The 23394-nt window shown below is 39.5% G+C and overlaps 2 protein-coding genes and 1 long non-coding RNA gene across 5 annotated transcripts; 1 reads left to right on the plus strand and 2 right to left on the minus strand.

Moving 5' to 3' along the window:
- On the minus strand, window positions 1–10306 carry LOC110521399 (uncharacterized). The gene is made up of 2 exons (XM_021598928.3): window positions 10034–10306; window positions 1–4792 (listed from the first exon to the last, which is right to left on the minus strand). The coding sequence occupies exons 1-2, from the start codon at window positions 10203–10205 to the stop codon at window positions 3528–3530; spliced, it is 1437 nt and encodes a 478-aa protein (XP_021454603.2). The 5' UTR covers window positions 10206–10306; the 3' UTR covers window positions 1–3527.
- A 6013-nt stretch (window positions 10307–16319) lies between these two features.
- Window positions 16320–21239, minus strand: LOC110521402 (uncharacterized). Its single transcript, XM_021598932.3, has 2 exons — window positions 20624–21239; window positions 16320–18132 (listed from the first exon to the last, which is right to left on the minus strand). The coding sequence occupies exons 1-2, from the start codon at window positions 20820–20822 to the stop codon at window positions 17111–17113; spliced, it is 1221 nt and encodes a 406-aa protein (XP_021454607.2). The 5' UTR covers window positions 20823–21239; the 3' UTR covers window positions 16320–17110.
- LOC110521405 (uncharacterized) lies at window positions 21211–23351 on the plus strand. Of its 3 annotated transcripts, XR_016495145.1 has the most exons (4): window positions 21211–21344; window positions 21794–21891; window positions 23065–23166; window positions 23316–23351. It is a non-coding gene; the product is annotated as an uncharacterized LOC110521405 (long non-coding RNA). The 3 variants fall into 3 exon arrangements; XR_002473132.3 differs by lacking the exon at window positions 21211–21344 and having other exon boundaries at window positions 21752–21891; XR_016495144.1 differs by lacking the exon at window positions 21211–21344 and having other exon boundaries at window positions 21752–21891; window positions 23300–23327.
- Window positions 23352–23394: the final 43 nt, after the last annotated feature.

The raw sequence follows: 23394 nt of genomic DNA on the forward strand, positions 1-23394 counted from the left end.
TGCGTTATCAACATTTATTCTGTTATACAAAGGCAGATTAAATATATACATTCCTTGATTAAACAAACATGTTTCAGAAGGTTCATTTATATGAATGGGAACACTTGATAGATAAAAGAAGATAATTCCTCAGAGTGGATATTGGCATCAAGCTCAGAGGTAACAACAAACACGATAAGAATTATTCAGATCCTGTGGAAACTGGAAACATAAGCACAGAGTAACTGATATTGTGAAAACTACTGTAGGACAATTCCACGGTAACAGAATTACGCTGAGACTGAATTTCACTTTAAAATGTATGCCAAACAAGAGACATTGATTAAACATTTTAACAAACAGTACAACTCTATGCACAATGACTGATTTGAACAATTTAAAATTTAGAATTTACTGTAAAAACAAAGTTTGGTAACACATTAAGGTAAAATCTCCCTCAGGTGAATTGTTATTAAACTTTGTACCGGCACAGTTCTTCCTGTAAATGTGTTTTTGTAAAACTTTGCGGAGATTGTTAAAAGTAGTCATTGTGAATAGAAAATGGTTTGTTAAACTTTGGAATCAATGGTTTTTGTTTGGTATACATTTTAAAAGTGTCTCAGCATAATTCCGTTACCATGTAATTTCCCTTTAGCAACATCAAAACAGATGTAATGTGGAAAATGTTTACATCGACTACACGTAAAACATGTTTTATGTACAAAAGGGAGGACATACAGGTAACAGCCAAAATAAAGGAAACACCAACATAAAGTGTCTTAAAATAGCGTGGTGAGGAGTCGTCGTGTACCGTGTCCGGAAGACTCCATCATTTATTTCTGGATTCAGGGTTCACTCAAACATAGTTTTAAGCGTTGTTATACTATTGACAACTACAGCTGATTTCAGGATAGTATATCGATTCGCTCTCCTTAAATATTTGTCATCTGACATATTCGTTTGTCTCTGAATTGTTTAATCAAACTTTCCACAGCCAGCTCCTGATAGAGCATACAAACTACAAATCGGTCTCCTGAATTAGCCTAGTGCGCATAGCTAGATCCTGTCCCGAGCTTGTTTTACCTGGCTAAACTAGCTGAACAATGCTTGTTTATGTCCTCATTGCAAAACTCCAAAAATACTTCACCCTCAACTTTAAAACTCCTTTGCTAGTTATATAATCATGAAAGAAAGACACCACGGATACAAGTTGAGTTTTGAGATCCACCTGCATCATTAGCGTAGGGTTACTTTGACATTTCTGACTGGTCTTGGAAAGGTGACAACGGGCAGCCTCTCCCTGCTTGGCTCGATGAGATATGTTGTGATTTTACCAACAGACATATGTACAGTCTTGTACCCTTAACCTATTTTATATATATATATATATATATATTTTTTGCCTTTATTATTTTACCCTAATTCTACCACCCCTCCCCTAATTGGAGTAAAATAATTGACTACAATACTTAGGCTTCTACTTACAGCTTATACATACTATATACATTTTATGACACGGTATATTTTACATTAGTTATCTTTGTTTGTTAGTTTTTAGCCCCGCCCTTCAGTTACCCTCAACCCCTCCTATCAATCTCTGAAAACCATACAGTTTTCATTTCTAATTGCCATATTTTTCAATTGTGCTGTAATGTTTCACAAAAGTTCCAGTACCTTTCTATTCTCATAGTTTCTACAGATTGTATATTAAAGATGAATATTTTTACTAAAAGTACTACTATATTACTGATCAATTGACTATGGCTTTTCAAGTCAACCAGCAGTGGTTTTTGCAGTTAGCTCCAGGTAAATGTTGCAATTCTTCAGCCATTCCTGAACCTGCGAGCAAAAACAAGCTATATACATATGTGCAGTACCAAAACAAGTGATCAAATTATTCGCAGCAAAATCTGCAGTACTGGGATGGTTGTATCCCCCCCCCCCCCATATACAGTACCAGTCAAAAGTTTGGACACACCTGCTCATTCCAGGGTTTTTGTTTATTTGTACTATTTTATACATTGTAGAATAACAGTGAAGACATCAAGACTATGCAATAACACATATGGAATCATGTAGTAACCAAAAAAAGTGTTAAACATATCAAAATATTTTATATTTGAGATATATAAGTAGCCACTCTTTGCCTTGATGACAGCTTTGCACACTCTTGCCATTCCCTAAACCAGCATCATGAGGTAGTCACCTGGAATGCATTTCAATTAACAGGTGTGCCTTGTTAAAAGTTCATTTGTGGAAACAGTTGAGCCAATCAATTGTGTTGTGACAAGGTAGGGGTGGTATACAGAAGATGGCCCTATTTGGTAAAAGACCAAGTCCATATTATGGCAAGAACAGCTCAAATAAGCAACGAGAAACGACAGTCCATAATTCATTTTAGACATGAAGGTCAGTCAATCCAGAAAATGTCAAGAACTTTGAATGGTTCTTCAAGTGCAGTCGCAAAAACCATCAAGCACTATGATGAAATTGGCTCTCATGAGGACCGCCACAGGAAAGGAAGACCCAGAGTTACCTCTGCTGCAGAAAATCAGTTAGAGTTACCAGCCCCAGAAATGGCACCCAAATAAATGTTTCACGTTCAAGTAACAGACATCTCAACATCAACTTGAGATGGTTTGGGATGAGTTGGACCGCAGAGCGAAGGAAAAGCAGCCAGCATGTGGGAACTCCTTCAAGACTGGAAAAGCATTCCTCATGAAGCTGGTTGAGAGAATGCAAAGAGTGTGCAAAGCTGTCATCAAGGCAAAGGGTGGCTACTTTGAAGAATCTAAAATATATTTAGATTTTTTACACTTTTTTGGTTACTAAATGATTCCATATGTGTTATTTCATAGTTTTGATGTCTTCACTATTATTCTACAATGTGGATGTTATTCTACAATGTAAAAAATGAAGAAAAACCCTTGAATGAGTAGCTGTGTCCAAACTTTTGATTGGTACTGTACATAACATTCTATTGGTTGCAATAATTTTCATAACACGCCATTTACACCAAAAATAGAGATTTGGTTATAAAAAACGTCCCCTTTAAGGAGAATACATTTTTCCCCGCTTAGTCAGAAATAGTCATATTATATTAAGACAAGTAAAACCATTAATTGATTACATCAATTGGAAACAAATAAATACTCCTACACCATAATTTTTCAATTCATAAAATGTGTAGGGTAAGCTACATTGCATTGTATATTTGCCTTGGTAAACGAGGAAATCAGTTGTTCGGAAATAGTCAAATAGATAAATGGCCCTTAGTCAATTTAAAATTGCAGGATTATATTGTTACGATGATAATACCCACCATTGGGCAAAATCATCTTGAAAAATGTTGGTTGCAATCAGAACCAAAAGATAAGCTTGACATCTGCGTTAAAGGAGCGGTAAATCGGTAGCTAACAATGGTTGCAATTGAGATCAGCTGTGCGGGTGATTTTAATGCGTATTGATGGTTTAATGACAGATCAGCTGGATATAGTCTGGTGGCCATAGATGGTGCCTATTGCTATTCAATGTACCCGATTGGAAAATTAATCTTCTACTATAGGGACATCAGTATGGTCTCTCCCCTGTGAGTCCCCGTGTGCACTTTCAGATTGGTGCCACTGCTGAATCCTTTGACTTTTCTCTCCTGTGTGAATCCTCCTCATATGCACTGACAGATTACTGGCAATGCTGAAACCTTTGCCACAATCAGGACAGCTATGTGGTTTCTCCCCTGTGTGGGTCATCATGTGTATTTTTAGATGTCCCTTACGAGTGAATGATTTGCCACAATCAGGGCAGCAAAATGGCTTCTCCCCTGTGTGAATCCTAATGTGCCTTTTCATAGCACTGCCAGTGCTGAATCCTTGTCCACAACAATAACAACGATATGGCTTCTCCCCTGTGTGGATTCTCATGTGTATTTTCAGACCTCCATTCTGCATGAAGCATGTACCACAAACAGGGCAGGAAAAAGGTTTCTCCCCTGTGTGGCTCCTCATGTGCACTGTCAGCTTACTGTTTGTGCTGAACCATTTACTACAAACATCACAACAAAATCTAGCTGCAATGTGGGTTTGGAGGTGATCTTTCATACTTTCTGTGAACTCCATACATTTTCCACACACACCACAAATACCTTCTTTATCCTTTCTATGAGTTTTCACATGTTTAAGTAATGAACCCATGTGATGAAAAGACTTGTCACACACCTTACAACAACAGGGAGTATCATGACTTTGACTGGGTGATTTCAGGAGGGACAACTGTGTAGATTTCTTTACACAGGAGCTTTGTCCTTTCATCATCTTTGTTCTCTTTGATTTGACTGGGTTAAAACCTGAAGGAGGTCCTCCAGTCTCCATACCACTGACACTTTGACTGTTTTCACTCTGAGCTGCAGAACAGTCTGAATTTACTGTAGAGAAAGGCTGAGAGAGACTAGTTGGTTCTGATTCTACATAGATGTCTCCATCAGGTTCTGTTTTGATCTTTTCAGTTTTAGTACTGGGTAGAGTGTCTCTCTCTCCGTTGTCTTCCTTTTGGGCTTGATAGAGATGTGAGGGCTGAGTTGGGTCTTCATCACGATCACTTTTCACACAGACAGGGTTGAATATGAACTCTATGGTCTCTGCCTCAAGCCCTTTAAGCTGCGGTTCCTCCTGACTGGTCCTGAGTTCCTCCTGTTCTTCTTTAATCTGTATGGGCTCTGGGTCCTCCTGTCCCAGACTGGGGGTCCACTCCTGCTCACACTGCTGCTGCTCAGGGGGAACCTCCTCTTCAGAGAAAGAAAGAGTACGCTGCTGGAGGTCTGGAGGAAAGGAGAAAGGATAAAACAGAAAACTCAATGACATGTAGACCTACCTGCTGTCTGGTACGCCTGCAATAATTAACTTCTACTAGTCAAATATAAATGAACTGTAATCCTAAACTTTTAATCCTAAACAGTTAGGATTAGAATAAGGTTTAGGTTAAGGGGTAAGGTTAGGGTTAGTAGATAGATGGAATTTTACTGATGGACTATCCAAATAAAGTGTTACTGAAACATATATTTGCATTCCTGAAACATTATTTTGAAGTATAATTTGATCTAATTGATTGTACTCAAATTGGCCCTTTTAATTTATAGTGTTGATATAATCTTCAATAAATATAGTTCCATCTAACAATGAGTAAGACATGAGGAATCCAATAAAATGATCAAAAGCCACCAATGACCGAGCCCAGGCTCTGTCGCAGCCGGCCGCGACCAGGAGGTCCATGGAGCGACGCACAATTGGCCTAGGGATATCCTTGTCTCATCGCGCACTAGCGACTCCTGCGGCGGGCCGGGCGCAGTGCACGCTGACCAGGTCGCCAGGTGCACGGTGTTTCCTCCGACACATTGGTGCAGCTGGCTTCCGGGTTGGATGGGCATCGTGTCAAGAAGCAGTGCGGCTTGGTTGGGTTGTGTTTCGGAGGACTCATGGCTTTCGACCTTCGTCTCTCCCGAGCCCGTACGGGAGTTGTAGCGATGAGACAAGATAGTAACTGCTAACAATTGGATACCACGAAATTGGGGAGAAAAAGGGGGTAAAAAAACATTTAAAAGAAGAAAAAAGCCACCAATGGATCCCTCACACCCCACGCCAGTCTCAACCCAACAACTGCTATACACTGTCAGTTCTCTGTGTCTCACAAGTATTATGGAGCTGTGGCTTAGACTATGGTTTCTTCCTCCGAGAGCTGCCATTTGTTGCAGTATTCAAGGAGAGATTGGTTTAAGCATTAGGTTGCCTAGAGATGGGTTTCCCAAACTCGGTCCTGGGGCCCCACCTGGGTGCACATTTTATTTTTTGCCTTAGCACTACACAGCTGACTCAGTTTGGGAAACCCTGGCCTAGAGAAGGACCAACTGAATTACTTTCATGAAGAACAGGCTTGGCTTGTTGTGAGGATGACCATAAGTTATTTTCATGATGAGCAAAAGCTACTGGTTTTCTACTCAAAGTTGCAAAGAAAATGTTATGATAAATGTAATAAACACAAGAGACCAACAACACTTATAAAAGAGTGTGGCAACAGCAAAAAGAGCAGCATCTAGGAGGCAAAACCTGGTACTTTCACAATTTATTGTAAATACGGGAAGAAACGTCAATGACTATTTTCTCTGAACTGGGTTAAGAAAATATAAATCTGATTCACTACTTGTCAAACATAGAGAAGTGATACTTTGTACTGGTGGTTGGAGTGGGATTGGTGTGGGGGATCATGGGTGACTTTTGACCATTTTATTAATTAACGGTGGGAAGAATTATGGTCCAAATCAGATGTTGCGTACTATATTTATTGACAGTGTTGGGAAGCTACTCTGAAAAGATAGTTGACCAACCTGCCAAATACTTCACACTGGAAGAAGTTAAGCAGCACTAAAGCTACCCTTAACAAAAATATAGTTTACTAAAGTTACTTAAAAGTACATCCAAACTACTTTGTAAAACATTATCATATGTAAATCTGAAATGTCATAGACCGCAAGAAGAGATCAATTTGGGGTCAAATGTTAACAGCAGTGTTTTTGCTGCAGTCATCTAGCCTTGGCACTGCGCCACAGCTAAATCATTGTTGCCACCGTCCCAAAACTATGGAACATTAAAAAATATATTTCTGCCGAGATGCACTTTGAAGATTCTAGAACAGTCCATGTTTACTTTTTCCTTGCAAACAAAACAACTAATGACTAGAAGAATCTGACAACCCCATAGCAGAATAGTTTATGTTTTTAACTAGTCGGCTTGTTGTTCTATGCGAGAGAAATGTTTCTCTCGAGGTGCACTCAAGTTACAAGAGCAGTAGGGAGGGAAACAATGCTCAACAATTCTTGCAATCATAGGGGAAAACAGCAGTTTTAATGTCCTTTGTTAAAAAAAGGGGGATCCCAGCTTTCCATTGCTACTTTATTTATTTTTTAACTGATAAATATGTGCGGACTGCACCATTTTAAACTCAAGAGTTTCTAGCACTGGCATGGTTAATTAAGCAAGTTACTGCTCAGCAATTCCCTGTGAGTGCATATGGGAGAGTGGCGCTGAATTTAACACGGGTCAATTGTAAGGTAACTTGGGGTAAAACACCACCCTACCTCAAAATAGTTTTTTGGGAGTGACTTAAAATTGTGATGAAACATTACATTTTTAGTTGAGCAAGAGTAGTGGCAACCAGGGACAGTGTTAGGGGGGGGGGGGGGAAACTGATAAGTAGTTTCTGTGACAAGTAAAGTCAGGGGGAGTGTTACCCCGGGTGGCGGGTTAACCCGGGTTAACCCAAGTTACCCTAACATATTCCAGGGAAAGGGCACCTAGGTCAGTTGTCCAACAATGTATTCAACTGAAATGTGTCTTCCGCATTTAACCCACCCCCTCTGAAACAGAGAGGTGCTGGGGGGCTGCCTTAAATCGACATCCACGTCTTCGGTGCCCGGGGAACAGTGGGTTAACTGCCTTGCTAACTGCCAGGGGCAGAACGATAGATTTCTACCTTGTCAGCTCGGGAATTCGATCCAGTAACCGAAACGCTCTAACCAATAGGCTACCTGCTGCCCCATTCACTGTGTTTATGCATGTTTTCTGCTAAATAGTTAGTTAAAATATCCCATTTGGGATCTGGGTAATGATTAGACCAATAAGGCCCTGCCAATAAGGCCCTGTATTCAACTCTTACCCTAAGAGGTCCGGAGCCTGCTGGTTCTCTCTTCTACCTGATAATTAACTGCACCCACCTGGTGTCACAGGTCTAAATCAATCCCTGATTTAGAGGGGAACAATGAAAAAACGCAGTGGAACAGGCTTCGAGGTCCAGAGTTGAGTTTGAAGGCAATAGGGTAAATGGCGATAGGCTGAAACATGGGATTGCCTATTTATTAATAGCCAATATTCTGCATCAGTTCGGCTACAGGTGATGATGCTTATATCTAGCCATTGATCATGACTCTCAGTTCCATTACATTACACATAAGAGTCAGAGTCATTGGACGAAGGTGTCTTCTGTACGGGGGAGTTTTTTTAATAGCCCTGACACCCAATCTGAACATTAACACCCGTTGCTTCGGTACGGTTTTGCTTGTGGTACGGTTTTGGAAGCATTTTGGAAGTATTCTGTGTGTTAGCTTCGTCAGATCGAAGCACACATAGCTGTATGAATCTGTGCTCATTTTAAAAAATATATTTAAGATTCTTTCTCGCTGATTAAAGATAAAGGCCATTTTTTTTAAAGCTGTATTGCAAGCAATGATTATTGACATGTTTTAAATGTTAAAATACGTCGGGCTTGTAGTTTGCATGAGTCAGTCGTGGGTGAAGTTAATGGCTGAAAACTGGCTAATTTTCGAATGCTAGCTAATAGCATACCTGATAATATGGACCATGCATAGGCTATACGCATGGTTCAACAGGTTAAAATAATACATCATTTTATCAATATGTTATTGTTCTCATTTCTGGAAGTGGAAATTATATTTTAGATGTCAGCATCATTTCCCCCCCCCCCCCCATTCATTTTGGAGTAGAATGTCCTTTCAAAAAGTCACCAGAACCGAGCTTCTCAGTCCTTCTATAATGAACCAAAATATAAAACATGCAGCAATTTCAGACTTTACTGAGTTACAGGTCATATAAGGAAATCAGTCAATTTAAATAAATGCATTAGGCCCTAATCTATGGATTTCTTCACATGACTGGGAACACCAATTTTTTTTTTTTAAAAGGTAGGGGCGTGGATCAGAAAACCAGTCAGTATCTGATGTGACCACCATTTGCCTCAGGCAGGGTGACATCTCCTTCACATACAGTTAATCAGGTTGTTAATTGTGGCCTGCGTAATGTTGATCCCACTACTCTTCAATGGCTGTGCAAAGTTCCTGGATATTGGTGGGAACTGGAACACGCTGTCGTACACGTCGATTCAGAGCATTCCAAACATGCTCAATGGGTAACATGTCTGGTGAGTATGCAGGACATGGAAGAACTGGAAGATTTTCAGCTTCCAGGAATTGTGTACAGATTCTTGCGACATGGGGCCGTGCATTATCGTGCTAAAACATGAGGTGATGGAGGTGGATGAATGGCACGACAATTGTCCTCAGGATCTCATCACGGTATCTCTTTGCATTCAAATTGACATCGATAAAACGCAATTGTGTTGTTGTTCGTAGCTTATGCCTGCCCATACCACAACTCCACCACCACGGAGCACTCTGTTCACAACGTTGACATCAGCAAACCGCTCGCCCACATGACACCTTACATGTGGTCTGCAGTTGTGAGGCCGATTGGACAAACTGCCAAATTCTCAAAAATAACATTGGAGGCAGATTATGGTAGAGAAATTAACATTACATTTTCTGTAAACAGCTCTGGTGGACATTCCTGCAGTCAGCATGCCAATTGCGCACTCCTTTTGTGTGACAAAACTGCACATTTTAGAGTGGCTTTTTATCGTGCCCAGCACAAGGTGCACCTGTGTAATGACCATGCTGTTTAATCAGCTTCTTGATATGCCACACCGGTCAGTTGGATGGATTATCTTGACAAAGGAGAAATGCCAACAAACAGGGATGTAAACAAATGTATGCACAAAATTTGCAAGAATGGAACATTTCTGGAAGCTTTTATTTCAGCTCACGTTGTATTTATATTTTTGTTCAGTGTAGTTCACTACTCCCAAACCCTGTTTAATGGATATTATGTCAATCCTGTATAAATGAAAAGGGCCAATTTGGGTGCAATCCATTAGCTTAATTTCTGAGATCAAATAAAATGTAAAACAAAATAATGTTGTATGAATGTTAATATTATCTGTTTCTAACTACATAAACGACTTCAGAACGATCAGAGATCGCCATGGCTTGTTCAAACATGGAACGACTCTCAGTTAAACTGCAACTTTTATGCTATTTTCGTCGCACTCTGAAGTAGGGGTTGTGTTCTGATATTCAAGGAAGTGCCTGATGATTTTTTTTACCACAAAAGGGGTACCCGGCGCAAAAAAAGTTTTGGGAACCCCCGAGTTAGCCTACCTGCTCTGTGTAGGTTTATCTCAGGTTGAAGAACAATGTCGAGCAGCCTCTGTAGACGGACAACTTCCTCCTGATACTCTGCTACCGTTTTTTCAACGACCCCGAATATCTCCTCAGCAGCAGCTGTTAATCTATCGTTCAGAAAAACCCTCAACAACTGTATTTGAGACATTCTTTGATAATTCAAGTTGATTAGCTAGCTGTGTTTTTATTTTAGTTGTTATCCCTGTCCGTGCGTCATCAACAGAATCCGGGCTATACTTAAAAAAAAAACTCCACCTTTAGTGCACGTTCAAGTTATTACATTGTTGCGCTATAGCCACCTGCTGGACTGGAGTGCAACATGGCATTTCTCTGTCCTGCAAAATGAAGATTGGTTAAGTTATATTAACGTTGAGTAAGAAACATGCACTGTGTAGCTTTATCTCAGGTTGAAGAACAATGTCGAGCAGCCTCTGTAGACGGACAACTTCCTCCTGATACTCTCCTATCGCTTTTTCAATGACCCCAAATATCTCCTCAGCAGCAGCTGTTCATCTTTTGTTGAGAACTCCTCAACTCTATTTTAGGCATTTTTAGATCATGCACGTTGATTAGCCATCTAGCTGTTCTGTTTTAATCATGTGCGGCATCTGCGACAAAAGATCATCACTATCATCACCAGCTTCCACACCACAAAGTCATAAACCCCGCCAATTTTTACAATTTCTCTGACCATTTTATTTTAAAACTAACCCTTAGAAAATATGACAAATACAATGTGTTTAGGATTCTCTCAACTCCTGTGGACACCAGAGGGCACATAAGCACAAAGTAACCAACATTGTGAACACTACTTTAACAACATCAAGAGATATAATGTAGCAGATTTCAACATATTGAGAATTTTGACTCTCGAAACAAAAAACATGTTTTATGTACAGATAGAGGACATAGGTTCAAATGTCTGTTGCGTCATCCTATAACTAATGAGTAGGAACTACTGTTGCTCAGAAATCCACTAACTGCTCTTTGTTAGACAGTGATGTGGAGATCTTATGTTCAAGCAGTAATACAGTCATATCTTATTCACCCAAGAGTTATGTCCTGAGGTGCATCTCCTCTCGCAGGTGAAAGTTAGTGATTTCTTACCCTTGGCATTGATATGTGACCTTTGTCCTTTTATGATCTCTTCTCTCTTTGATTTTACTGGCTTTAAACCATTCTCCATACCACTTTGAACTGCAGAACAGACTGGGTTGACTGCAGAGAGGGGCTGAGAGACACTGGTTGGTTCTGATTCCCTGTAGTCCTCTCCATCAGGTTCTGTTGTGATCTGTTCAGTTGTAGTACTGGATAGAATCTCTCTCTCTCTCTCTGTTTCCTTCCTTTTGAGCTTGATGGAGATATGAGAGCTGGGTCCTCATCAGTCACTTTTCACACAAGCAGAAGTCAAAATTGAGTTTTAAAAAAACAAACATTTTTTATACATTTTTATTTAAGCGCACATAAAGAACATGTACCATACATACACAACATATATTTTCTGTCTTTACAAAGGAGCAAAACTACATTCACACGTTAAGGGTACATTTTGGCTGTATAGAGCATTTCAAGAGCCTGAATAAGAAAAAGCCACAGATAAAGCCTCAGAAAAACAACAAAAAAAGAAATGACAGAATAAGACCAGTACAATATGTCAGGAACGCCGACCAGACACCTTCATACCTATGCTGTCTATGTTGCAAGGTTGATGTAATTCTCTCCATGTCAGCAAGTTCCCCACATAGACCTCACCACATATCTTTTGAGGGTGCATGTTCATTTTTCCAGGATTTTGTTACACATTTCCTTGCTGTTGCTGCTGCTAAAAGATCATCTATCCATTTAAGTGGAAAGGATTGGAGTGTATCCACAGGGACAATACCTAGAAGGAGATCACATGAGTCTGGTTGAACAGTAATACCTGTGGTGTCCTGTATAACATGGAGAATTTCAGACCAAAAAGACCAGATTCAAAATGAAGTCTTTAGTATCAATCTCAATCCCCTTAAACTGCTCTTCCTCCTGTCTGGTCCTGAGTCACAACAGTTGATACAACAGTAGTAGGCTTGATTACCAACAATGACGAGAGAGTGATTCCACAATTGAACGTCAGTATGTCATAAATCTTTATTTTATTAGGAAAATGTTTCATACGCAAATCTAAATTTAAGAAGAATTTAAAAACATCTGATTTGGAAAACTATTTAGAATCATTAAAACGTATGCAAAACAAAATATTTAAAAGATTTGATTTGATATTATGTGGATTTGTATTTTTTTCTCTTCCTTATTTCTTTGTGTAATCCCTCTGGCTGTTCTGTTTTTTGTGTTTTGCATGTTACTGTTCAATAATAAAAAAATATATAATAATAATTAACACTAAAAACAAAATTATACAAATATAAAAAAATATAGATTAAAAAAACAAATAAAAAGAAAGGAAGCAGTGCAAGGGTTTACTCCTCCCAAAATCTGACCACGAATTTCATATATTTTTTTATGGAGGTCAATTAGTGTTGAAATTCTGCAAATAAAAAATGTAATTGCTAATTTGCTACGTGAGAGCAGTGGTGACCTGTCATTTTGTGTCCCAACTGCATGAGGGTTATTTGATTTAGGTTTCCTTTCATTCCTTATCGATTTGTGATTGTTGCTTAGCTCATAGTACTTTGTTCTACATTCCACTTTGTCGTTATCTAAATCAAATCAAATCAAATGTTATAGTTTCACTCTGTGCTAGGGGGTTAAGAAATAATGTTCACGCAGTAATAACTGGGAGCTTTTTAAATATGAGGTTGGAAAATATTTAAGAAAATATGGGACTTGTCTTGCCAAGACAAGGAGAGCTGAAAAAGAAAGTGTAATTACAAAGATCACCTTTCTTGTTCAAAAGCCTGTTGAAAGTCTCTCAGAGGAGGACAAGTCTGTTCTGTTTGAGCTGTAACACAGGTTGGATAATATGTATGAACTGAAAGCAGAGGGAGCCTTTGTCAGATCTAGGAAGACGTGGCTAGAGTAGGGTGAACAACATTCATCTTATTTTTTCAGGTTAGGAAAATACCACTCTAAAAATAATACAATTCAACAATTAAATATTAATGGTCTCATCACAGATGATCCCAAATTAATCTCTAACTTTAGTTGTAGGAATTTATATAGTTCTAAGTATTGTGAGGTTTCCTCAACTCTTTTTTTGACTCTCTGGGGGATGTGAAAACAATTGGGGAGGCTGAGAGGGAACAGTGTGATGACCCTATTATAGTTGAAGAGATCATTTATTCTATTGAACACCTTCAAAATAATAAGTTGCCTGGGACTGATGGTATATCTGCTGTTTTACAAAACTTTTTTTCAACAGTTGGCCCCATTTCTGTTGGAGGTCTTTTCTGAAAGCATTACAAATGATGCTCTCCCTCCCAGTTTGACTCAAGGTCTGATTACATTAATACCTAAGCCCATAAAAATCCTTCCGTCTACTTGATAATTGGCGTCCAATCTGTCTGCTCAATAATGACTACAAAATATTAGCCTCTATATTTGCAAAAAGAATGAAGGCACTATTGGACTCAATTATAGAAGAGACCCAATCTGGCTTCATGAGGAATAGACATATATCTAATAATATCCGACTGGTGTTAAACCATACTGACTATTCTGATTTAATCTTCAAAGATAGTTTTATTGTCTTCATAGACTTTTGTAAAGCCTTCGATACAGTGGAACGCGAGTTTCTATTTCTCTCCCTTGAGAAATGTGGTTTTGGGGAATTATTTTGTAGTACTATTAAAACTCTTTATACGAATGGGAACAGTTCAATTAAATTAAATCATTGCACTTCTCCTAGATTTGATTTGAAAAGAGGAATTAGGCAAGGTTGCCCATGAAAAATCCTACAATGTGATTTTCTGGATTTTTTTCTCTCATTTTGTCTGTCATAGTTGAAGTGTACTAACTATGATGAAAATTACAGGCCTCTCTCATCTTTTTAAGTGGGAGAACTTGCACAATTGGTGGCTGACTAAATACTTTTTTGCCCCACTGTATATGCAATATTCCAGTCAAGGAAAAAGTAACATTCTTTGGGATTACCATATCTACGGATCAACAGGAAAGATGCTCATTAAATGTTATACCTATTATTGAAAAAAACAAAAAGAAGTTGAACCATTGGTTGCAGAGGGATTTATCCTTGAAAGGTCGAATATTGCTTTCTAAAGCTGAAGTTAGGTAAAGCGGTTAACCAGGTGCTTTTCAACTTCATCTGGAAAAATGGTACACATTGTATTAAGGAAATCTGTCGTTATGAACTCATATAAATATGGTGGTCTCAATTTTTTAGATTTTCCTACTTTGAATAATAGTTTAGATAAATTGGGCTAAACATTTTTTAAAGAATCCAACTTCAATTTGGAATTTCATCCCGCATTATATCTTCTCCCATTTTGTAACTGTAACATTGATAAGACTCCTGCAAAATGATCTGCTTTTCATAAACAAGTATTCATAGCATGGTCGTTAATATATAAACATAATTTTTCCTCGCATAGGTATTTAATTTGGAACAATAAGGAAATTTTGTATAGAAACAAGTCTTTCTTTTTTAAGAACTGGTTCAATGATCATATCCTGCTGGTGAGTCAACTTTTTAATGCAGAATGATTGTTACTCAATTATGAGGAATTTTTATCTTGTTACAATATCCCTGTAACACCTAGAGAGTTCGCCATAGTCTTTGATGCTATTCCATCTCAAACTCTCATGTTATTTAGTGGTGTATCCAGACCTCACCTTCTTGACCTACCCTCAATTAATCCAGTTGACTCTCCAATAGGGTAAATATGTTTCTCCTTGCTCCCTCAGAACAACAGATGCTTTATTTCAAAGGGATATTGTCTCCATTCCTTATGTCACAACTTAGAATACATTGGTCACTAATATCTGTTGGAAAAAAAGTCTGGTTATTACCACACAAATACTTGTTAACACGGTCAAGGTCTCTTTCAGAATGATCCATAAGTACTACCCTGAAGAAACTCAAAGAATACATTAACATTGATTATACTTTTTGTGTTAAACATCCAGAAAATGTTGCATTCATTTTGGCATTGTCTATATGTAAAACAATTATGGAAAGATATTCACAGTTTTATAATTGTTAATATTCTTGATGACTTTTGTTTTCCATAAGGAATTCGAGCAGTACATTAAGACCATTCTACGTTATTCTAATAAGAAAGCTGTTAAAACAATCAATATGTGCGTTTCTTTTAAGGTCTTTGTATAATCTGTAATTTGTTGTACCCCCTAGCATATGTTATCATTGTCTATTTATGTACTTATTGCATGTATACAGACTAAAAACAAAAATAGAAAAAAATAAAGGTTATTTGATTAAATAGAAGTTTCGTAATGGTTAGGATGTTACGAAAACACTGATACAGTATAAGTAGACAAATGTAGCATTTTGGCAACTTACATCAGAGTAGTTAGTGCCTGTTCACACGTGCATCTGACCTCTCATTGGCTGGTATCACCTGATCTTGGCTCCTCCTCCCGCCTGCCTTCCATCTTTGAGGACATGTCCATATATTGTTGGAGCGGTCACTCAACTATATTGTCAATGTAATAGATCATCTTTGCCCATAGTCCTTCTCCGGTGAGAGTTTGGTACTGGAAGTTCCTCTGTGCGTGTGTAAGAGATGTTTAGGGTGTGGTCCATTGTTTATGAAAAGGTATGCGTTGTTTGGCCAGCAGTGAGTTTGATGTTTGACAATATTTAATGTGTACAGTATGTAAATATGTTTTCAGTTGGTTTCATTAGAGAGGCTTTGCTGGCTTCAAGGTCCAAGTGATTTATTGGAAGAGCCCTCCCTTACAGTGTTTGTCTTTTGAAGATGTATTTGTATTCGGGCAATTCCATGGTAATGGAATTATACAGACTCTTTTGAAAGTGAGATTATTTTCATGTTAAAATGTGTCAAACAAAAATCATTGATGTAAAAACATATATATATATTTTTCAAACCGTACAACTCTCTGGGGACGACGACAATGGAAATAGTCTGGGTAGCCGTTTGATTAGGTGTTCAGGAGTCTTATGGCTTTGGGGTAAAGCTGTTTAGAAGCCTCTTGGACCAGGATTTGGCACTCTAGTACTGCTTGCCGTGCGGTAGCAGAGAGAACAGTATGACTAGGGTGGCTGGAGGAAAGAGAAATCAGAGGAAAGACAAATGTGCAGGTAAAAGACACATCACGATATACATGTGTTATCAACATTTATTCTGTTATACAAAAGGCAGATAAAATGTACAATCTCTGGAAAAACACGTTTCTCAAGCTTCATTCATATGAATGGGTCTACATGAACATATTACAACACATTTTCTTAATTGTCAAAACATGGAAAACAAAATAGATACAAATATTTTCCCTTCAAAGAGTGGATATAGGCATCAAACATCGGTAATATCAAAAATGGTAAGATTCCTTCAGCTCCCGAGACTAACAAAAATCAACTGTTATTGTGAAAACTACTTTAACAACATCAAACAAGATATAAATTAGCAGATTTCAACATTTAACAACACATTTAACTCTAAAACATGTTTTATGTACAGATGGAGGACATAGGTTCAAATGTCTGTGTCATCCTATAAGTAATGAGCAGGAACTGCTGTTGCTCAAAAATCCACTAGCTGCTCTGTTAGATAGAGATGGAGAGTTCGTATGTTTAAGCAGTAATTCAGTCATATCTTATTCACCCAAGAGTTGTGTTCTGAGAGACATCTCCTCTCACACATGGAAGTTAGAACATTACTCTCAGTCTTCTGTCTCCAGACCTTTCCCAAACAGCACATTATCATGTTTTCTCCTTTGTCATGATTGTTTATGTAACTTTGTAGTTCTATCATTTTGAGAACTCCTGCAATCATTGCACCTATACAGTGATGCCTTGATATGTCTTTGATTGTTATTTAATGTACCTGATTGGGAAATGCATTTTCTACTATGACATTAGTATGGTCTCTCCCCTGTGAGTCCTCATGTGCACTTTCAGATTGGTGCCAGTGCTGAATCTGGTTCTCCTTTTTCTCCTGTGTGAATCTTTATGTGCACTGACAGATTACTGGCAACGCTGAATCCTTTTCCACAATCAGGACAGAGATATGGTTTCTCCCCAGTATGGGTCCTCATGTGTCTTTTCAGATCTCCAGTCTGCATGAAGCATGTACCACAAACAGGGCAGGAAAAAGGTTTCTCCCCTGTGTGGCTCCTCATGTGCACTGTCAGCTTACTGTTCTTGCTGAACCACTTACCACAAACATGACAACACAACCTAGCTGCAATGTGAGTTTGGAGGTGCTCTTTCATACCTTCTGTGGACTCCATATGCTTTCCACACACCCCACAAAGTGTTTCTTTATCCTTAGTATGAGTTTGAACATGTTTCATCAATGAGCCCATGTAATGAAAATACTTACCGCACACCTTACAACAAGGAGTAGCATGACCTTGACTGGGTGATTTCAGGAGGGACAACTGAGTAGATTTCTCACCCTTAGTGTTGATACGGGACCTTTGTCCTTTTACCATCTCTGTTCTCTTTGATTTGACTTGCTTAAAACCTGATGGAAGTCTTTTATTCTCCATACCAATTTGAACTGCAGAACAGACTGGATTTCCTGTAGAGTGGGGCTGAGAGACACTGGTTGGTTCTGGTTCCCTATAGTCCTCTCCATCAGGTTCTGTTTTGATCTGTTCAGTTGTAGTACTGGGTAGAATGTCTCTCTCTTTGTTTCCTTCCTTTTGGGCTTGATAGATATTTGAGAGCCGAGTTGGGTACTCCACACAGTCACTTTTTACACAGGCAGGAGTGAATATGTAATCTTTAGTAACAGTCTCAATCCGTTGAATCTGCTCTTCCTCCTGAGTGGTCCGGAGTTCCTCCTCTTCATCTTTAAATTGTATGGTTTCTGGGTCCTCCTGCCCCAGATTGGGGCTCCACTCCTGCTCATAGTGCTGCTGCTCCGGGGGGATCTCCGCTTCAGAGACAGAGAGAGTGAGCTGCTGGAAGTCTGGAAGAAGGATAAGACGGAAAATTTAACGACATGTATGTAACAAGGTAGGAATCAAAGTATTGGTCAGTGTTTCATGTGGGACCCTAATTAGTGATCAACTTGGGAAATGTATAAAAGCACCCCATTGTCCTGAACAGGTGAGAGCTTTGTACTGGAAGTTCCTGTATGTGTGTATTTTGAATAATGTAGTAGTAGTAGAAGTAGTCATCGTAGTCGTGTGTCCGCCCCGTCTGCCGAAGTTGGGACTTGGGATTGATAACATTGAGCACACAGCCATGCAATCTCCATAGACAAATATTTGGCAGTAGAATGGTCTTACTGAAGAGTTCAGTGACTTTCAACGTGGCACCATCATAGGATGCCACCTTTCCAACAAGTCAGTTTTACACATTTCTGCCCTGCTAGAGTTGCCCCAGTCAACTGTAAGTGCTGTTATTGTGAAGTGGAAACGTATAGGAGCAACAACAGCAGCTTAGCAGTCACAGAACAGGACCACCGAGTACTGGAGTGTGTAGCGTGTAAAATGTTTTGTCCTCAGTTGCAACATTCACTACCAAGTTCCAGACTGCCTCTGGAAGCAACGTCAGCACAAAAACTCTTAGTCAGGAGCTTCATGAAATGGGTTTCCATTTACAGAGCAGCCGTACACAACCCTAAGATCACCACGCACAATGCCATGCCTGGGTTGGAGTGGTGTAAAGCTCGCTGCCATTTGATTCTGGAGCAGTGGAAATGCATTTTCTGGAGTGATGAATTACGCTTCACCATCTGGCAGTTCGACGGACGAACCCTGGCGACAGATGTGTGTTTTATTAAGACAGTATGCATATTTTCCCTGTTTTCTTGCACCGACGAGCCATTAAATCACGTTAAGGAGGAAACACCTTTGCAGCCTGAATGGATGACGTACAAAACGGTCACCGGGGAGACACGAGTGTATTACCGGCTGGGCACATTAATCCCAGACGATAGTGAGGATCAATGGAATGCTCCTCAGAGGAGAAAAGGGAGGACCATCCTCCTCAGTGAATTTCATAAACATAAAAATTGTGAAACATTAAAGTTATCCTTTTTAGATCAAACCACACAAAAAATATTAACATTGCCAAATAATTGATTAAAACACAGTTTTACAATGAAGGTCAACAGTAGTCTCAGCAGCACTCTGTAGGGTAGCACATTGGGGTAGCCGGGGGACAGCTAGCTTCTGTCCTCCTGTGGGTACATTGACTTCAATACAAAACCTAGGAGGCTCATGGTTTTTCACCCCCTTCAAAAGACTTACAAAAGTAATTATGACAACTTCCGGAGGAAGTCCTCCAACCAAAGAGCTCTTTTAGCATGAACTCATGTTGTCCACCCAATCAAAGGATCAGATAATGAATCTAGTACTGAAAGCATAATCTACTGCTAGCTAGCACTGCAATGCAATGCAAAACATGTGGTGAGTAGTTGATTCAAAAAGAGAAAGACTATAGTTGAACAGTTTTGATTAATTTCTTCCAAAATTAAGAAGCAAGAGAGAGAGAGAGAGAGCTACTGTATATTTCGTAGTACATTTTATTTCACTTTCACCTAGCTAGCATCTGGCTCAAACAGAGAGGGATGCTATGTTAGCTAGCAGAATATACAACACTGGAACTTTTCCAAGTCGAGGTAAGCTTTTGGTTTTATTAATTTATTGCCACTGGGGCCTGCCGGTGTAACTGCTAAACTGCTGACTGTACTGCATGATTGTAGTGGCTTTATTAACTTGTTAGTTCTAGTAGCTACGTTAACTATGACGTGACAACTATGTTGGCTGTGTGTGGTTAGAGGTCATGATATGGAAATGTTGTACACTGAAGTCCACAAGCAAAGGGAAAAGGTGAGAGGAGGATAGCGCGTAGACAGATGCAAGAAGGAATATATATATATATATATATATACACACACACATACACGCAACAAGCTGTTTGTATGTGGCTGCTATGAAAGTGAACTGTGTTTGCATGTGATGAGTTTGCAAGGCGGTATTGCATGTCTGTCACCTTGATTACTTAATTATCTCGACCTGTGCACCTACATTGTAAACTTTCATTCAGAGGCTAGGTTGTAGCAACCTCATGATGGGTCCAGGGAAAATTTGAGCATCATGTATTAGCCTAAACCTTTCGATGTTACATTGAGCTGGGTGAATGGAATATATGAATGACAGTCATCCGATATGTTGTAATAGAAATTAGGCCACGCTCATAATAATTTTTTTTAAACATCCTCCCTCATCTTAAACGGCACTGATCACGAATGGTGAGGATTCAAAACGCCCACCCTGGCTAGGCTTGTTGAAATTAAATGGAACAACTGCTGGCATTAGGTCATTTAGGCATACCCGATCATTTTCATATTACACTTCCTCTAAAAAAAAAAAATAACCAACTCGGGTATTGCTCCTTTATTTCGTAAAATTGAGTTTGAGTTAGTTAGACAAACGTCATGAGTAACAAACCTGCTCTGTGTAGGTTTAACGGTATCTCAGGTTGAAGAACAATGTCGAGCATCCTCTGTAGACGGACAACTTCCTCCTGATACTCTGCTATCATTTTTTCAACGACCCCGAATATCTCATCAGCAGCAGCTGTTAATCTATCGTTGAGAAAAACCCTCAACAACTGCATTTTAGACATATTTAAAGAATACAAATACATTAGCTAGCTAAGTGGCTGTGCTGTTTTCATCCCATCCATGTCCGTGCAAAAACAACAACATCCGGCATTACTAAGTAAAAACGGGAATCCACTGTTCGTGCGCCTTCAAGTTAACCGATTTTGCGCTTTCGCCACCTGCTGGACTGGAGTGTAACATGGCCAATGTACTGAGTAGCACGTGTCAAACTCATTCCACGGAGGGCGGAGTGTCTCCGGGTTCTCTCTCCTGTGTCCGTAAATTCACTCTGGCTATCTACTCCGATTTCAGGAACTCCCCTGGTTGTCTAGGGGTGCATTCGTAAATTCACTCTGGCTATCTACTTTGATTTCAGAGCGCACTCGTCTGAGTGTGCCAGAGCGCAGAATAACTGATGAATTTACAAACGCCGTTGAATATGGCCGGTGTCAGTAAACGTTGGCAAAAAAAAGCGTAATTAAATTGTTGCAATCATCACAGTTAGTCACTAACGCACTGGATAACATGATCATAGCCTAACCAGCTCTGCTAGGTCGAGTAAAATGGTAAGAGTAGGGGTTCTCTTATTTGTGTCTGGAAGTAGCTAGCAAGCTAGTCAACACCAGCCAGTTAGCTTGACTAACATTGTGAGGTCAGAGCGCTCGGATCAACCCTACTCCTCGGCTAGAGCGTCCAGGGTGCGCTCTGAATGCTCAGAGAGCAAAATGCTCTGAATAATTTACAAACTGACAACTCTCTGAATTTAGGAACGACCAGAGCGCACTATGCGCTCACTCTGACATTCCAGATTGAATTTATGAACACCCTAGGTCTTAATTGAAAGTAGAAACCAAAAACCATCAGACCCTCCATGGAATGAGTTTGACATCTATGTAGCAGCACATGTACTAGTAGTAACGGTTATCAAAACATTTTTAAATGGATAAAACACAATTCATTACCCTCTCTCCTTTGTAGCGAACTAGCTAACCTTAGATCTCTCTCTGTCGATCAGAAGCAAAGATGGTTATGTACCGCCGGATTGTAACCACTACTTTGATAAGCACATGCATTTTATCGTTTTCCAAAGCTTCGCTGGAGCCGTGTGATTAGGTAAGCCATGGTTGCTTGCTGCTAATGAGCAATTATGTTAGGTTAACGCTCTGCAGTTAGCTAGGTTCTAGCTAGATACCCACCGAATGTGTTACGTGTACAACGCACAATACCGCCCTTACAAGTAAAACTAAAACCAGCATAGGCTACCATAATGACTGTTGTTACCTTTTTATTGACAAGTATTTAGTGATTTAGCCAGTTACTTTTTTACGTGGTCACATGCTAGCTAGCGTTAGCCCACCAGGGAAAGGATATTTAGCTAGCTAGTTAACGTGTAGTCAGACTTGCTAGCTAACGTTAGGCTGGCGCCATGGCAAGAATAGTTGGTCATCTAGCATGTCACCACTTAGAAAAGTCTGACTACAAAAACGTTAAGCTAATGCTACCTAGCTAGCTAAAGCCTGGTGGGCTAGTTAGTTAGGCACCTTGGTTGGCTAGTTAGCCACATTAGCTAAAGTTGACTAGTTAGCTGACAACGAACTTATGGGATCAATGTTTTCCCATAGAAAACACATGTTTTTGTTCCACGAGTGCATCTGTTGTACATGACTAATAAAAAATGACTGCTGAATTTAGTTATACATGTCAGCAGGGATGGCAATTAAGCTAGCCGGAGTCTAATTCTGACACAGCAGTGAAATGTTGCCTTTACAAACATCGCATGCCACAGATGTAGGACCTGAATGTAGAAATTGTTGGCTGCTGGCCAGTGCCCAAAATCCTTTGTTACATTACTGCATGTCAGTCCCTTTCAGATGATCCCCCTATCACTGTTGGTCCTCCTCAGTGACCTCACGGCAGAGGGTTTTAACTTTCCTCTTGAGAATTTGAATCAGAAGTAATCGTATGACGCATTGCAATATTTCACCTCTTTGGGCAAATAGGACCCTAGATTGTCCAGATCATCTAGTTGAGCATTCTAGCAGAAATGTCCCATCCACATAGTCAGATTTTAGATGTGCAGATAGCCCGGTCTATTTTACCAATCTGAAGAAGCTGTTTATTGGGAAACGAGAACAAACAATGAGGCGTGAGGATTGGGTGCTGAGGGACCACTTGTCACATGGTGGGTTTGTGACATGATAAACAAAGCATTTTCTGCCATGATAAAGATGTTGATACAGCATTGAAAAAGACCCACCACTGACTAAATGTCTATTTGTTTTCCAGACCAACAGGAGTGCATCCCTCAGACCATCTGGTGCATGGACATCCTGTGCCAGTGTGATCCAGTTGTGGAGACGACAGCACATCGAGCCTGTGGACGAACAGGTCAGTAACTCATCAAATATGATACAATATTGTGTAAAACAGAATTTGTATATGCATTGAAAAATGGATTGGAAGAAAACCTCAAAGTAGGAACAAAAACAATGTGCATAAACTATTTACAAGTTATTTACAGATGTTCACTGTTGCAGTGCCAACTTCGGGAGCATGTGGTCCTTGAAAAACTCATCTAGTCCAGCAATAGGAGTCTGCCAGAGGTCGTCACGCTGG

Source organism: Oncorhynchus mykiss, chromosome 4, assembly GCF_057628025.1.
Source record: "Oncorhynchus mykiss isolate SJ-2025 chromosome 4, ASM5762802v1, whole genome shotgun sequence".
NCBI lineage: Eukaryota > Metazoa > Chordata > Actinopteri > Salmoniformes > Salmonidae > Oncorhynchus > Oncorhynchus mykiss.